The sequence below is a fragment of the Crinia signifera genome, chromosome 7 (assembly GCF_055691185.1).
Source record: "Crinia signifera chromosome 7, ASM5569118v1, whole genome shotgun sequence".
Taxonomy (NCBI): Eukaryota; Metazoa; Chordata; class Amphibia; order Anura; family Myobatrachidae; genus Crinia; species Crinia signifera.
The window spans coordinates 30,415,671-30,431,832 of NC_139223.1; the positions used below are offsets into that span (position 1 = coordinate 30,415,671).

Below are 16,162 nucleotides of genomic sequence, written 5' to 3' on the forward strand. Positions count from 1 at the left end.
GAGTCCTGCTTATATCCCCCAATGTGCATGTAGATTGGCTGCTGGCCTCAGCAGCAATTTGGACAGAACTAAAAAGTAACCTTGCCTGGTTCTACTTGTGTCATGTGATACTACCTGGAGACACTATGGTTGCTGGATAGGTGAACAGCGGTCAGCTGATCGTCAGGTGTCATGGTGGTGCCCATGTCCAGTAATGTTTGTAAACAATGCCAGGTGACATATAAACACATGAGATGCCCAAGCGGGCCGCTAAGTGACACGCACGGACAGTGCGATTACCGCTATCACCGCAATTCCTCACACAGTATATGTGTGATATTACCCCGTGGTAGTGTAGTGTCATAACTGGACTTCTTCCCAGTGGCGTAACAATAGCCCCGCAGACCCCGCAGTCGCGGGGAGGCTCTGAGTTTAGGGTGGGCACCGGGGGTCTCTGGGGCTATTGTTACGCTGCACTGCTCAGAAGCAGCAGCCTGCCTTACCCCTCAAACGTGATCCTGCCGCCGGGACCCGCAAATCTCCTTGTCTGCTGTCCGTGTCCCGGCGCTCCTCCTGGCTGCTGCTTGAAAATTACCATAACAAAATACCTGCCCCTTACAACAGACACTTTTTGAGGATGTTAGAGTTGGCGACGGCCTCCTCTAGCATCCTCAAAAATGGTCTGCTGTTAGGGTCAACCATTTTGTTATGGTCATTTTCAAGCAGGAGCCGAGAAGCTTTGAACACCAGAGTCTCCACATCTTCATTCTTCCTCTTCAACATCTACCGTGGGCTGGCGGGATAGGCCATCCACATTAATATTGATCTTCCCACTGCGATAGGCCACAGCATAGCTTAAGTTGGCTAGCCTCTGCCTGTTCCTGGAGCATCCTTCATCATCTCTGTCATGGCATTGGAAGAGCCCCAATTTGATCCTGACTGGCTTGAACCTACCTGGCCAATAAATTATTCTGATTATGATACTGAGGAGTTTGTACTATGCTGTGACACCTGTATGCTGCAATGCTGTAACCGTGCTTGCTTATGCTGATTACCTGGTAAGCTGTTTTGCCTGTTCCAAAATAAAGACCAATACTTCATCTTTATCCAACGTATGTGATTTCCTTGTCCCATAGGATATAAATAAATGTATTTCCTAAAATAATAATACAAATATAATAATACAATAGAAAAATAAATCACTTAAGTCACTTAAAAATCAGCAGTCCTTGTTTCATTATTTCCCGGAACACTGCACAGACAGAAAGGATCACAAATCATTTCATGTACCAGTCCTTCCCCAACCCCACCGGAATCCCTTCCTTGAAAGCACCCTTACAGTAAATTGGTGCAAAAATGTTCATCCAGAATGCTAAATAAATGTAAATAAATGTAGGTAAGCCAATACCTAGCTCCTGTCACTAACTGAAAACAAGTAATATCGCCATTGCCTGATGAATTCTGCTGATCAGGGGAGCCAACAGGTTGGCCAGGCCCCTTGCAACCCTACGAGGGGCCTCTCAAATACAAGTCAGTGGAGACTGACTTATATTTGCTGTATTCCGGCCGAAGACAGGGTGGGCGGCTGACATCATGAGACTCCCTCCGCCCGCCCCCGGCACACATCGGCACGCCCGCATTCCCATGGGAATTCCCAGCATTTTCATGGGGATGCCCATTAAATGCTGCTCGTTCCCATGGGTGACACCCGACTCGGCTGTTCACCCAGGGACCCTGCACGTGCACATAAATCATTACGCGCATATGCACACGAAAAACATCGGTCCCCCATGCAAACTTGCAAGTGATACAGAAAACATCCATTCACATGCCTGCGGGAACAATTGCAGTCCAGTGGGGGTTCGTGCGGGCACAGGGCCGTGTTAGTTCACTGCTTTGCGAGTCAACCAGAATGACCTCCAAAGTGTATTGAGAAGCAGGGAGATTATGTGGAAAAAGAAGGTATTTGTCTTTTCTGAAAGTTGATTTAAATACATTCTACAACAAAAGTGTGGACTCACTGTTGTACATATCTTGTTGGGATTGCATGAAAGTAGAAGCAGTGGGGCACCACACTAGAGGGTATGTTTCTAAGATGGGCAGACACCAGCAGTTGCCAACAGCATTTTCTTAATTGAGTGCGCGACATCATACCACACCATTGTCACACAGAGGAGCCACCCACAGTGCCTGGAGGACAGTCTCAGCCAGGAGACAAGGGAGAAGGTAATTGTCTGTGACAGTTGGAGACGGGATGCAGGGGCTGGCTGGACACACAGAAGGATGGCTGGTTGGAGACAGTGACTGGGGAGACATAAGGGGGGGTGGGGGGGTTCCAGAGCTAGAGGGAAGCTGGGGTGGAGAGACAGAAGAGGTGCTGGCTGGAGACACAGAAGGAGAGCTGGTCTGAGAAAGTGGCTGGAGAGACAGAAGGGGGACTGACTGGAGCTGGAGAGACACTGTTGGCTTTATCTGCAGAAATAGGGGACTGAGGCTGAAGAGAACTGGGAAAAGTGGCTAGAGATTTTGCTCAACTGGAAGAATTAAAGTCTATACACACTGGGCGACTATGCCCAGCCTGTATGGACAGTGATGATGAAAATCATCGCTGTGGGGACAGACGGAGGGAGGAGGACGGCATTGCATAGCGGAGTGCTATGCAAAGCCATCTTGAAAGCCGCTCATCTGCTGGTATAACCAGCAGATGAACGGCTTTCCCTGCGATGTCGCGGCAGCCCGCAGCAACGCTCACCGCTCATCGCTGGGGCATAAACACTGGGCGGCTTTGAGCTGAAAGCCGCTCAAACCTGCTGTTTTGAGTGACTTTTAGCTCAAAGTCGCCCAGTGTGTGTATGGGCCTTTTCTTGCATGTTACTAACTGCTTTGTAGCTCATAGTTGTGATACTACACATGCACTGTCAGTGGTGGAGGATGGGAGGACCTCAGTCTATCTCATCTCCAGTGTGAGGGGTCCTGCCTATTTTGCCAATCCCAGGCAGTCCTGGTAGTAATTATTATTTAGATTTCAGCTGCAATATGTACACTCATACAGAGAAAAGCCTAAGTATAGGCTTATGAGTGGCTACCAGCATTTCCACTAATCTCCAAAGAGCTCTCTTTATTTCATTATTGCGTAGACTATATATGAGAGGGTTCACAATGGGGATAACTGTTGTATACAGCACAGTAAAGACCTGCTCTAGAACAATGGGTTGGTCTGATGGCGGCATCAAGTATGCGGACATGCAGTTACTGTAGAAGATGATCATGACGGTGAGGTGGGATGAGCAGGTGGAGAACGTTTTTCTTCTTCCTTCCCTTGATTTGATATGCAAAATAACTCTGATAATTTTTATATATGACACCACATTGCTAAATAATGGGCACCCTATAAATAACAATATGTTGACATAGGTGACAATGTAGAACATGCTGGTTCCAGAGCAGGAGATGTCACTCAGGGCTTTTGCATCACAGAAGAACTGATGGATGGTGGCAGAACGGCAGAAGGACATGTGAAGAACTGAAAATACGCACAACATTGAGTTTAGACATGCGCATATCCAGATCATGGTCACAATCAGGATACAGACCTTCTTGCTCAGTATCTGGTGGTAGTGTAAGGGATGACAGATGGCGATGTAACGGTCGTAACTCATTACAAATAAAAGGGTAAACTCGGTTAAGGCGGCTATGAAGAAGAAGTACATCTGAGTGAAGCACTGTGGGAAGGACACTGTGTTATTCCCGGATAGTAATATGTAAAGCAATTTGGGGACAGTTACTGTTGTGTAGCACATGTCTACAAAGGACAAGTTACAGAGAAACAGATACATGGGGGTGTGTAAACGGGAATCCAGACATATCACTGTGATTATAGCCGTGTTCACCAGGACTCCAAACAGATATATTCCCAAAAAAACATAGAATATGAGGGGATTAGCACCGGCTTTCATAGAAAATGGCAAAAAGTAGAATTTTGTAACAGACGTGAAGTTCTCCATGAGGTCCTGTCACCAGTCTATAAGACAATAATAATAGGATGTTATATATTATTATGAGAATACTGTAACATTGACACAAGCTCTTATGTGAGATCACAGAAACCATTACGTACTGTAGTGCAATGTGCTGGGTTGAGATTCATTCATCTGTACAATTAACAAGTTCTCACTTAAAAAGGCACCAATTTGGTAATTGACTAGGAAAATGTCCAATCTTACCTCTTTGTGACAGAGTCTTATATTCTAATATCAGTTCCGCACAGGTATCTGTCCCAGATGTAAGGTCCTCTCTGGCGGCACACCAAAATGAACATGTTGCTACAGAATATACAAGGTCTAACAATTACGTTTGTGAACTAATCACAGTAAAAATGCTACATATCTCATTGCATCTATGCCAGTCTCTCGACCACCCTTTTAAAACAATTTTGCAACTATTGTTCTGGAATGGCCTTCAGAGCAGCCATCATATTAATCCTGCTGTCATCAATATCCATCAAAATGCCTTCCTTTTAATATTTCCTTTATATTTTGAGACAGAAAAAAGTAATTGGGGACTAGTAGATCTGGTGAATGGGGAGGGTGTTATAATACAGTTATTTGTTTACTAACTAAAAATTTCCTCCCTGACAGTGCAGTGTGAGCTGGTGCATTGTTGAGATGCGAGATCCTTGAGTTGTTGGCAACAAGTTCGGTTGTTTTTATCTAAATTTTTCATGCAGCTTTTCAGTACTTCAATATAGTAAACTTGGGTGACTGTTGGCCAGTAGGTACAAACTCATAATAAACAATTCCTCTAATATCAAAGTTATCAACATTTTTGTGACTATTGATTTGGACCAATGGAACTTTTAGATTTTGGAGAACTCGTAGTCCTCCATTGTGCACTTTGCCGTTCATTTCAGGGTCATATTAGTAGACTCATGTTTTGTCATCTATGATGCCATTGCCCATAATGTCATCTTGATTCTCCAAAAGGTCTCGGCAAATTAAGACTCTTCTTTGTTTTTGTTCTTTGGTAAGATCCTTTGGATCCATTTTTGCACACACTTTCCTCATGTCAAGATCCTTAGTTAAGATTTCACCACTGTTTCTCGCTCAATGTTCACTTGTCCTGCTGTGCTCCTGGCAGTCAAACAATGGTTTTCACCCACAATTTGGTGAACTTTTGGAATGTTTTCTTCAGTTCTGATCATTACTGGCATCCTGATCATCAGTGATGCTTTCACCAACTTGCAAACTACTGCTTTCTTCATAGAATTATCCCCCAAAACTTGCTTCAACAGCTCTACTTTTGCCATGTTTAACAAGAAATTTAATTTTTGTTTGTTTTCGTTCAATGACTTTCATTCTTGTGGTGGCACACCATAACACACACAGACAATAATCCAGCTGTGATACGTCATAATGAGGTTTCTGTCCAGTGCTGCCACAGCAAGCACACAGTAGTGAGTTTGCAAACCTAATTGTCAGACCTCATATACAATTTATACTATGGCTTGTAAACATTTTGGGTATGTTAATTTTGGAAATTTTGGGGTACATTTACTAAGATGCGAGTTCTATTGAAGATATGATGTCGTCCAAAATAAATAAGTGGAATATGATTGGTTGCTAAGTTCAACATCTCCCATTTTGGTGAATGTACTCCCTCACATCAAAGAGAATTTAATAGGCTTCTTGTCACCACTTACTGTGGTGAAGCAGGGTCAGCTTAACCAGGGAGTGCAGTATTTCCCTGATCACATCTCCACTGTAGGAGGTTAAAGAAAAGCTGTCCAGCCTCAGAGAAAGTGCTTTGTAGCTAGATAAGAGAGCTTGGTTCAGTGCAATGAGGTGTGCTTGAGGGAGAGAAGGGGGGGCTCTCAAGCAAACTGCTCCAGTCCAGGTTTTTGGACCTTCACAGCCACAGTTGAGAATTGGTCTGATTGCAATAGCAGGGATTTAAACCCTGCTCTGTCTGCTGCTCAGGCCGCTGATGCCAAAAGGTGGCTGGTTCCTAGGACCCAAGTACTGTAGCACCAGACTTGGACTGTCAGTACACAGAGGCAATGAGACACTGCATACATACAGTACGCTGGATGGAAAAATAGTTTATTTTTTTTCTCATTTGAACTTGGTTTGTTGCTTGTATGCCATCCATTTTTTGCACACTGAATACTCCCTGCTGTGTCCTGACTTGACTGCAACCCTGTAGATAGATTGAATAATACCTTCATGTACAAGAGCTTAGTGTTTGCCCAAATTAACACATTGCTGGGACCAGGGCCGGCAACAGAAATCTTGGGGCCCTATACCAAGATACGTCTGAGGGCCCCCCCCCTATATATATATATATATATATATATATATATATATATATATACACACACACACACACACACACACACACACACACAATTTAGGTAGTATTGTAACAGTTGGCAAAACTGCAACTGCCAGAGTTAGACAGAGCAGGGTGGGTCCTCTCTCAGCATAGCTACCCTCACAACATAATACCCCTTCCCATCACAGAACAGCACCCCTCACCCATTACAGCACTGAAAGGATTTATGCACCATTTTGTATGCTGTTCTCCATCTTGTCTCAAATGCCTTATAGTGAGTGGAAAATTACAAGTTTCTATTCTGCTTTGTGACAGTCTGCTGCTGCTCAAGGCTGCGTTGCTCAAGGTTATTTCCTGTAAGATGTACTTCATATGTTTTCTACAAAAACTGTCTGTTCTCCCATGTCCTTGTATGATAATAACATATATCCCCTAGACAGTAACTGGAACTCCTCCCTGCTACACCCCTGTATCATCCAATCATCTCTTGTCGAGCCCATGCATGCTATACTGTATAAATATGCTGTATGTGTAAACAATAAACCAGTGTTGTACCTTGCATACATGATGGTCTTCTTTTCTGATCAGCATATACAGGGTTAACACTCACGGAGCTCTAAGGGGGGCCACCAAATTGAGGAAGAAGGGATAAAGGAAGATTGGTTAAAGTCCAACTCCCTATCCAGAGGTAGGTTAGAGTCCACCTCAGGAGGTAGGTTAAAGTATCACCTCCCAACAGCTGGGGGCTCGTCCGGGATTTCGATCTTCGTTCCCGTTGAACTGTTGACACCCATACGTGGTCTGTTGCCTGTTCTCGGATCACGGACATATCGAATCCTGAATCCGTATAGACCTTTACTTCAAAAGTAGTAAAGTTTCAGCTGGTTGTTTTATAGTGTGCACACGCAGATCAGTGATCTGGTACTATATATAAAGAGTGACCTAAGGGGTCCGCTCATTAGTCACCTCAATTTGATCGCCCTTTTTTCTATATGGCCATTTCTTACTATCCTTTTTTTTACAGTATAAGTTGTATTACGTGTAATATCCTTGTGTGGTTGGTAAGTGAACACACATGCGATATATGTATTTAACTTGTACATCTTGTGCGGTTGGTAAGTTGACGCACACTAACTCTTTCTCTCTCTTGTCTCATTGATTACTGTATGCCAACAGACTTGCGGACTATATGCTCCCCTCTCTTTGGGGTAACGCAACGTGAGGCTTCAATATGCAGTTTTCAGGATAAAACCACTTGACTCTATCCACTGTCACGTAGACAGTCTGTGGTTATAACTAACCAATCATAAACATTAATTTTTATGAGATGTATAAAGTGAATACATAATTCACACAGTATTCAGATAAAGACCAACCCTTTCAGTCTGCTGCTGTAGGTACACTCCTGCCTTACTGAAACGGCGCCCCTGGTCTGGATACTAAGAATTTTTCACGCTCTCATATTTCATCCATTCTCATACTTCATCTACGTCTATGTCACACCCCAGACATCCATACATAGGTACTTGTTTAAATTGTAAATGTAGTATCGTCCTCTGGTACCATAACCCCGACAGAGACGATTATTGGCCCAAATTGACATCTGTCATTAGAGAACCCACAAGATTTAAACTCACAACAAAGACATCATCTAATGGCACCGTTTTAGAATCCGTTATTATATTGGGTTGTCATTTGGATACAGGACTTATTGAAAAATACATTGATCAGACATACCCATTTTTCTTAACAGATATACCAATTAACCTTTTCACATATCCTATTATCTGTCCTGAAACTTTAGACCAGATCCACAAGTTACCTGAAGGTAGACAACTACTCTATTTCCTTGACTTTAGTCAAAACCCTGAACATCAGGAACAAATTAAAAGGTGGAGAAAGTTCTCACACAAACATAAAAGGACATAAACTAAACATGGGTTCAAAAATTAGTAAAAATAAAATAATTTCCTATCCACCACCCTTACCCAATGAAACTTGTAAGGAATATGTAGCCCGTAATTCTTCTACAGACTATTTCCTAATTGACCCCTGGGTAGATAACCTGGCAGGTTGGTCGGAAAAATGTAGTCCCAACCCCTTCCCTAGAGACGGCTCTAATTATCCTTTCTTTATGCAAATGATAAAAGGTCTTTGTCTTGGGGACAAAGAAGCCTTCCCCTGGTATACAGGAGATCCCACCTGGGATATGAAATACATGCGTGCAGGAGGTGAACAATGGCTTATTATTGCACCTTTCTGGCATGACACCAATTTGACAAAGAAACAAAAGAAAATTAGAGACGTCACTGCAAAACTCCATAAAATAGAGGAGACTCGTATCAATAAGGAACTTAAAGTCCTTTCACCTCCACCTTACAGTCCAGTATACCCTTCCCTCACGGATACAGAACTGATGGCCGTGGGTCACCATGTTCTACATCCTACCGCACCTCCACCCAAACCAGATCTTAAATTAGATGATAAAAAGGAAACTAATACCGAGGATATGCCTTTGTTAGAGGGAGAAGAGAAAGGACCTTTAGCAAAAAGCACCAGAGTATCAGCAGACAAATCATTAGTTACTACAGAACTTGGCCCGAAGACAACAAAATCTGGTGCCACCTATGATGGCACAACAACTCAATACTGTCCCTTCATGACAATTGGTGACCAATTACTTGTTAAACCAATTGACATAGAAGACCTAAATAGGATCATTAAACACTGCCCAAAACCCTCTGTAACCGCGGCAGGAACCATTGCCTATCTGAAGAAAGCATGTGTAGGCAGAAATTACACCCATGATGACATAAAACTGATTGTCGATAATGTAATCGACCATCACCATGCGTGGGATTGGGATAAGATCAAAAGTTTCAAAAACATTACAACCACGGTAGGAACAGCAAACTACCCCTTAAATAATTCAGACGCAATAGCCACAATGTGGACAGAAATAGAAGCAGGGATGACCAAGATCTTCAAAATGAGGTCCTCATTGCCTGTCGCAGTGGCGTGTAAACAAAAACCCACTGAATCAGTCACTGAATTTTGGAAGAGATTTAAAAGATGCTGGACTGAGGAAGCGGGACTATTTCTTGAAATATTCCCCTTACTCATTTCCACCTTTATCAATAACCTACACCCCTCCATTTCCACGCCAGTTAAACAAAGTATCTCTTCCTGGACTTCAGACACCCTCCAAGAATTTGAGACCCATTTGTATGAAAAGGAGGCAGCTGGATGTTTTGACATGAAAAAGACAATTGTCACAACACACAGTTATCAACAAGACAACAGGGGCCCATCAAATAGACAGAGTAGGGCACCCCAATATGGTCAAAGGAAACCCTTCAGACCACCACAAGGCCCACCACACCAACACCATCGGGCCCCTCTTTACAACAGAGATAATAACACTGGCACAATAGCAAAAGACACAACATGTTACAATTGTGGCCAAGACACACACTGGGCTAGGGAATGCCCATTCCCACCCCAAAGACCACAACAACCATATCGACCTCCACCAGGCACACACAGGTCTCAGCAACCATCTTTCACACAAGGGCCACCCAGAGCAGCACGTGGCCCCACACCCGTCCAAGAACATGTACGTTTTAGAGTTGATTGGTCCGACCCCACCTTGTGACGGGGCCCGAAGGAGGGTGTCCTATCTTTTGTACAATTCACCACACACTGGGAAGACGCACCCCTTATCACTTTATATGTTAATGGAAAGAAGCTACCCTTTTTGGTAGATAGCGGTGCCACAACCAGTGTCCTGTGTTCATTACACTATGATGGTGAATTGCAAAAGACTACTCCTTCAATGGGAATCAATGGGATACCCACTGACACTTATCTGACTGACGAACTGACCATACAGTCCATGAACGGACATTACTTAGGAGAACATCAGTTCAGGGTTATTTCAGAATGCCCTGTCAACTTGTTGGGAAGGGATCTTTTCAACAAATTCCACATCTCCATTACACCCTCACCCAAAGGAAGTGGACTTCACGTCACTTCACCACACTTCCTAATGTCCCAAGATTCACTTGATACCTCAATTGACAAAATCAATGCAGAAATTTGGGCCAAGGGTCCCTATGACACAGGCCTCATACCCTGTACACCATACAAAGCCAAACTCAAGCCAGACTCTAGTCACGTGTACAGCAAACAATACCCTTTATCATCAGAGAAAATTGACGGTCTTAGACCAATGATACAGGAGTTTTTAGAAGAAGGCATACTGAGATATGTGATCTCACCATACTGCACACCCATCAACCCGGTCGCTAAGGCTGATGGAAGTATTAGATTTGTACAGGACTTGAGGAAGGTAAATGACCTCATAGTCCCAATTGCACCAATAGTGCCAGACATTAACACACTCATTTCAGCCATCCCTGCAGACGCAGCATTTTTCACAGTTGTAGATCTGAAAAATGCATTTTTCAGCATTCCAATAGATGCAGAGACCCAATTACTTTTTGCTTTCTCTTTTGAAGGTAAACAAATGACTTGGTGTCGTTTACCACAAGGCTATATTGACTCCCCAGTGGTCTATAGCATAGTCCTCCAAGCCACATTGGCACCCTGGCACCCCCCCTGTGGTTCAGTCCTGCTACAGTATGCAGATGATCTGCTACTCTGTAGTCCAACGGAGGAGGCCAGCCGGGAAGATGGTATATCACTATTGAACTGGTTATGTGAATGTGGCCATAAAGTGTCCAGAACAAAAATGCAATGGTGTCAAAAGCATGTCAATTACTTGGGTTTTGTGCTCTCTGAGGGAGAAAGGAAAATCAGTCCACAACGCATACAGTCTGTACTGGGCCTGGTCACCCCAGCTACCCAGAAGGATATGCTGTCTTTCTTGGGTATGGTAAACTACTGCAGACAGTGGATTTCTGATTGTTCCTATTACGATAATATCTTGAGACAGTGCACACTCAAAGACAAACCCAAAGTCATACAATGGTCAAATGAAATGTTTTCTGCATATGAAAAGCTCAAAGCAATGTTAGTTAAAAGTCCCGCGCTTGGTCTCCCCAACTATGTTTTGCCATTTCATTTGTTTGCAAGGGACACTTGTAAAACTGTGGCGGGCGTGCTCACCCAAGGTCATGGAGGCAAAATGCGCCCTGTCGCATTCTTTTCAAAGGTAATGCCGGTCACTGTACAAGGAATGCCTGCTTGTCTTCGAGCGCTGGCTGCCTGTGCAATGGTTGTTGAAATGGCTGCCACACTCACTTTAGGACACAACACCATCCTTCACACTACCCACAACGTCCTGTCCATCTTAAAAGGCTTACATACGCAACACATGTCGGCCCAAAGACTTAGTGGTTACGAGGTACTCTTACTAGGTAACCCATCACTTGTTATCAAATATGCTACAAATACAGAAGGACCTGTGCCCATACTTAATGCCCTTTTAGGCTTAAAAGGACCTGATGACGAAGCACCTCCCCCACATGACTGTTCTCTGACAATCGACTCAGAAACTTCACCCAGAAGTGACATGTCGGCTGTACCCATACCCGACGCCGACATAATTTTTGTCGACGGCTCCTGCAGTCGACCAAATGACAAAACATACCAGGCAGGCTACGCAGTAGTTAAACTTCCTCAAACTGTCCTTGAAGCAAAAGCAGTTCCTCTGCAATCAGCACAGGCTGCTGAGCTAATCGCTCTCACCAGAGCTTGTCACTTGTACACAGGAAAACCTGTCAACATTTACACAGACTCCAAATTTGCTTATGGCGTTGTTCACGACCACGGCATGATTTGGCAGCGCCGAGGTTTCACAGGCGCTGATGGAAAAGGCATCTCACATGCCCAACTTATTGCTGACTTATTGCACGCAATCACATTGCCCTCACACATTGCCATTCTCCATTGCAAAGCACATACTGGTGGAAAAGATGATATCTCACGGGGCAATGCCCTCGCTGACACTGCTGCAAAACAAGCTGCTGCCACATCCACATACAACCTCACACTTACCATAATGTCACCACCGTCACTAGAAAACACATACTTACTTACAGAATTACAGGCAACTGCCTCTAACTCTGATTTATCAGATTGGACATACCCAATTCTGCAGAAGAATCCACGGACTGGATTAATCTGCAAAGAGGGGAAACCCTGTATCCCCCAAACAAGTGCCTCACTGTTCATAGCACACTATCACGGAGTAGGTCACCACAGCAAAGTCACGACAACACTGCTCCTCACCAATGATTTTTACATCACAAATGCAAAAGAACTTGTCACCCAATATGTTAGTAGATGTATTGTGTGTCTTAGAAACAACCCTAACAATCCCAATAAAGCAAAACACCAACATCTTGAATACGCCACCACTCCGTTTACTCACCTGCAGATTGATTTTACCCATATACCAGGTACAGGGAAACAGGAATACGCTTTGGTCATAGTTGATATGTTCTCACGCTGGCCGGAGGCATATCCAACAAAGTCCGAAGATGCAAAAACTGTAGCCCGCATTCTCACGCAGGAGATCATTCCGCGCTGGGGATGCCCGCTACAAATCAATAGTGATAAAGGTTCTGCTTTTACTGCCAAAGTCACTGCGGAACTAGTTAAAGCCCTCCAAATAGATTGGAAATTCCACATTCCGTACCACCCACAGAGTTCAGCTATTGTCGAACGCATGAACCGCACTTTGAAGGATAAATTGAGAAAGGCTACTGGGGGCACCTTCACAAAATGGAAGCAAGTCCTTCCTATTGTGTTAGCTGAAATAAGAATGACGCCACAAAAGACTCTAGGTTACTCCCCTTTTGAAATACTAATGGGACGCCCCTTCCCCACCCCCTGGGCAAGGAAACCACTAGTCACACAAGCAGGAGATTTAGAAGTAATCAGAGAAGAATATGTAAGGACTTTAATACACAGACTAGACGAAATTGAACATGAAGTTGTACTTAAAAATCCTTGTCATCCACAGAAACCTACACATCCATTCCAAGTCGGAGACAAAGTTGTGGTTAAAGTCCTTCCACGCAACAAGAATCCAGGTGATTTCTCCTACGGTCCTGAGACAGAGGTGGTCGCTGTGACAAGAACTGCTGTGCTCACCGATGACAACCCAACGTGGATCCACGCATCCAGAGTGAAGAAAATCCCTACTCCAACTACTTTCGACACAGAGGTCGACACTGATCCTGAGATTGACACAGACCGGACCAGTGAGGTACTAACGGGAGTTAATAACTCTGACCTCCTACGAGGAGAAGAATTGCCGGTAGGGGATCCAGACATCGAGGAAAACGGAATTCCTACTGAGGCCGAGAGGACCCTTGAAGGAAATGATTCCCCCTATCTTAGCTCTGCTGACTTTACTCGCTCTTGTTCTTTATAATTTCTGTACCGCAGAAGTGGATATTACCAGTCAGGATGATGTGCTTACCCTTTGGTACAATTCATCTACCACTCGCGTGGCCACTTACCGAATAAACTATGATACGGTCATACCTAGTAACATGTGGTCCATGCCATCCAAATCAGCTCTCAGCCAGACTAAAAATGTATATATTTGTGTCACAGATGATTATTATTGGGGAAATAACTGCAATTATTGGGGAGCAGTGGGGTGGAATTCAGGTATCGACTGGGCATACAAACCCACCTTGGCTATTGATCGAAAGGACAAGTATGGTAAGCCATTACTTTCTAGGATGACTATCACTAAGGATGACGGTAGATATGACTATTATTGCACTATAAATATTGAAAATCCCAGCCCCAGTGATGCTGGAATGTATGTTCTAGGGGTATGGTGGGGAGGTGGATATGCCAGTGATAGACAACAATTCTATCTCAAAGATATGTTTAACAATCAGGAATACCTTTCCCTCCGTAAGCCACCATCCCCCGCCAGGCCCCAGCCATTATCCCCATTCAAACCACACATAAGTACCTTTAAAGATATGGTTGCTATCAGTAATCCCACATATGAGGACACCATGTCCATAGAGACAGGTTTAGCTGATGTGAATTTTTGGTTAGAATGGATGAAATACAATGCACGACAGACTAACCGAACTGACTGTTATGTATGTGCTAAGTCCAGACCCCACCTTGGTACCGTCCCCCTTAACATACCAGAATCAGAGGATGAATGTTTTTTTACCTTATACACTGGCAATAAAACTAAAGATAATGAATGTGAGTTATGGAAGAAGAACTACCCCATCTTAGGAAAAAACACCAATCCAGGTAACACAATCACCATATATCCAGGCAACTATACTTGTTACTGTTCTAATGTCACTAAGGGGGTAGATCTGAAAACATTCCCGGATGGTTACTGTGCCATCCGTAGGTATGTAACCTTACCCATCATGAAGAAATCCCTTGGTGACATTTATTTCATTTGTGGGGACATGAAAATTAGAGCAAAGCTTGACAGTGTATGGAGAGGCGAATGTGCTCTCTCAAAAATCATTATGCCTATCCATATTTTGCCAACAGCCATTGAAACACCTTCACCCCTACCTGACCCACACCCTAGACAAAAGAGAAGTACCCCACTGGAAAGCTTTGACCCACACGTATACATTGATACTATTGGTGTACCCCGGGGTGTCCCAGACGAGTTCAAGGCCCGAGATGAAGTGGCTACTGGCTTTGAATCTCTGCTGCCCCAGGTTACAATCAATAAGAATGTTGCATGGATAAACTATATGTATTATAATCAACAGAGATTTGTTAATGATACAAAGGATGCCTTGAAAGGTATTGCAGAACAACTGGAGGCCACATCACAGATGACATTCCAGAATCGCATGGCCCTGGATATGATCTTGGCCGAGAAAGGTGGTACATGTGTATACATAAACACAGTTGCAGGATGTTGCACCTTCATTCCTGACAATACAGGTCCCAATGGCAAAGTCACACTAGCCATTAAAAAATTAGAAGACTTATCCCGAGAGCTCAAGGAAAACTCAGGTGTCACTGACCCCTGGGCTGCTTGGTTCGGCTGGATGAGCAACTGGAAACATGCCTTAACTCAACTAGGTATCATTACACTTACTGTACTTCTGTTCATCATAATCGTTGCTTACTGTATTTTTCCACTAGGCAGGAGAATAGTTTCCAAATATCTAGGTACCACAACACCTGTTGCTATTATGTATATTGATCTTTCCTCTGAAACCCCTACACCCGATGACTATGCTACATATGTGAGGGAACAGCGTATTAAAAGGAAAAGCACACGTGAGAATCAAATAATTTAAATAAATTATGATTCTAAGAGGGGATTGAAAGGATTTATGCACCATTTTGTATGCTGTTCTCCATCTTGTCTCAAATGCCTTATAGTGAGTGGAAAATTACAAGTTTCTATTCTGCTTTGTGACAGTCTGCTGCTGCTCAAGGCTGCGTTGCTCAAGGTTATTTCCTGTAAGATGTATTTCATATGTTTTCTACAAAAACTGTCTGTTCTCCCATGTCCTTGTATGATAATAACATATATCCCCTAGACAGTAACTGGAACTCCTCCCTGCTACACCCCTGTATCATCCAATCATCTCTTGTCGAGCCCATGCATGCTATACTGTATAAATATGCTGTATGTGTAAACAATAAACCAGTGTTGTACCTTGCATACATGATGGTCTTCTTTTCTGATCAGCATATACAGGGTTAACACTCACGGAGCTCTAAGGGGGGCCACCAAATTGAGGAAGAAGGGATAAAGGAAGATTGGTTAAAGTCCAACTCCCTATCCAGAGGTAGGTTAGAGTCCACCTCAGGAGGTAGGTTAAAGTATCACCTCCCAACAAGCACCCACCTCCCATTC

At 43.7% G+C, this 16,162-nt stretch overlaps 2 protein-coding genes across 2 annotated transcripts; one reads left to right on the forward strand and one right to left on the reverse strand.

The window, feature by feature from the left end:
* Positions 1-3,023: 3,023 nt before the first annotated feature.
* On the reverse strand, positions 3,024-3,983 carry LOC146021145 (olfactory receptor 1M1-like). Its single transcript, XM_083154943.1, has one exon. It carries the CDS (start codon positions 3,981-3,983, stop codon positions 3,024-3,026), a length of 960 nt encoding a protein of 319 aa, XP_083011069.1.
* Positions 3,984-6,887: 2,904 nt separating this feature from the next.
* On the forward strand, positions 6,888-15,904 carry LOC146020011 (syncytin-1-like). Its single transcript, XM_083152752.1, has 2 exons — positions 6,888-6,997; positions 13,301-15,904. Exon 2 carries the CDS (start codon positions 13,662-13,664, stop codon positions 15,594-15,596), a length of 1,935 nt encoding a protein of 644 aa, XP_083008878.1. The 5' UTR covers positions 6,888-6,997; positions 13,301-13,661; the 3' UTR covers positions 15,597-15,904.
* The last annotated feature ends 258 nt before the right edge of the window (positions 15,905-16,162 follow it).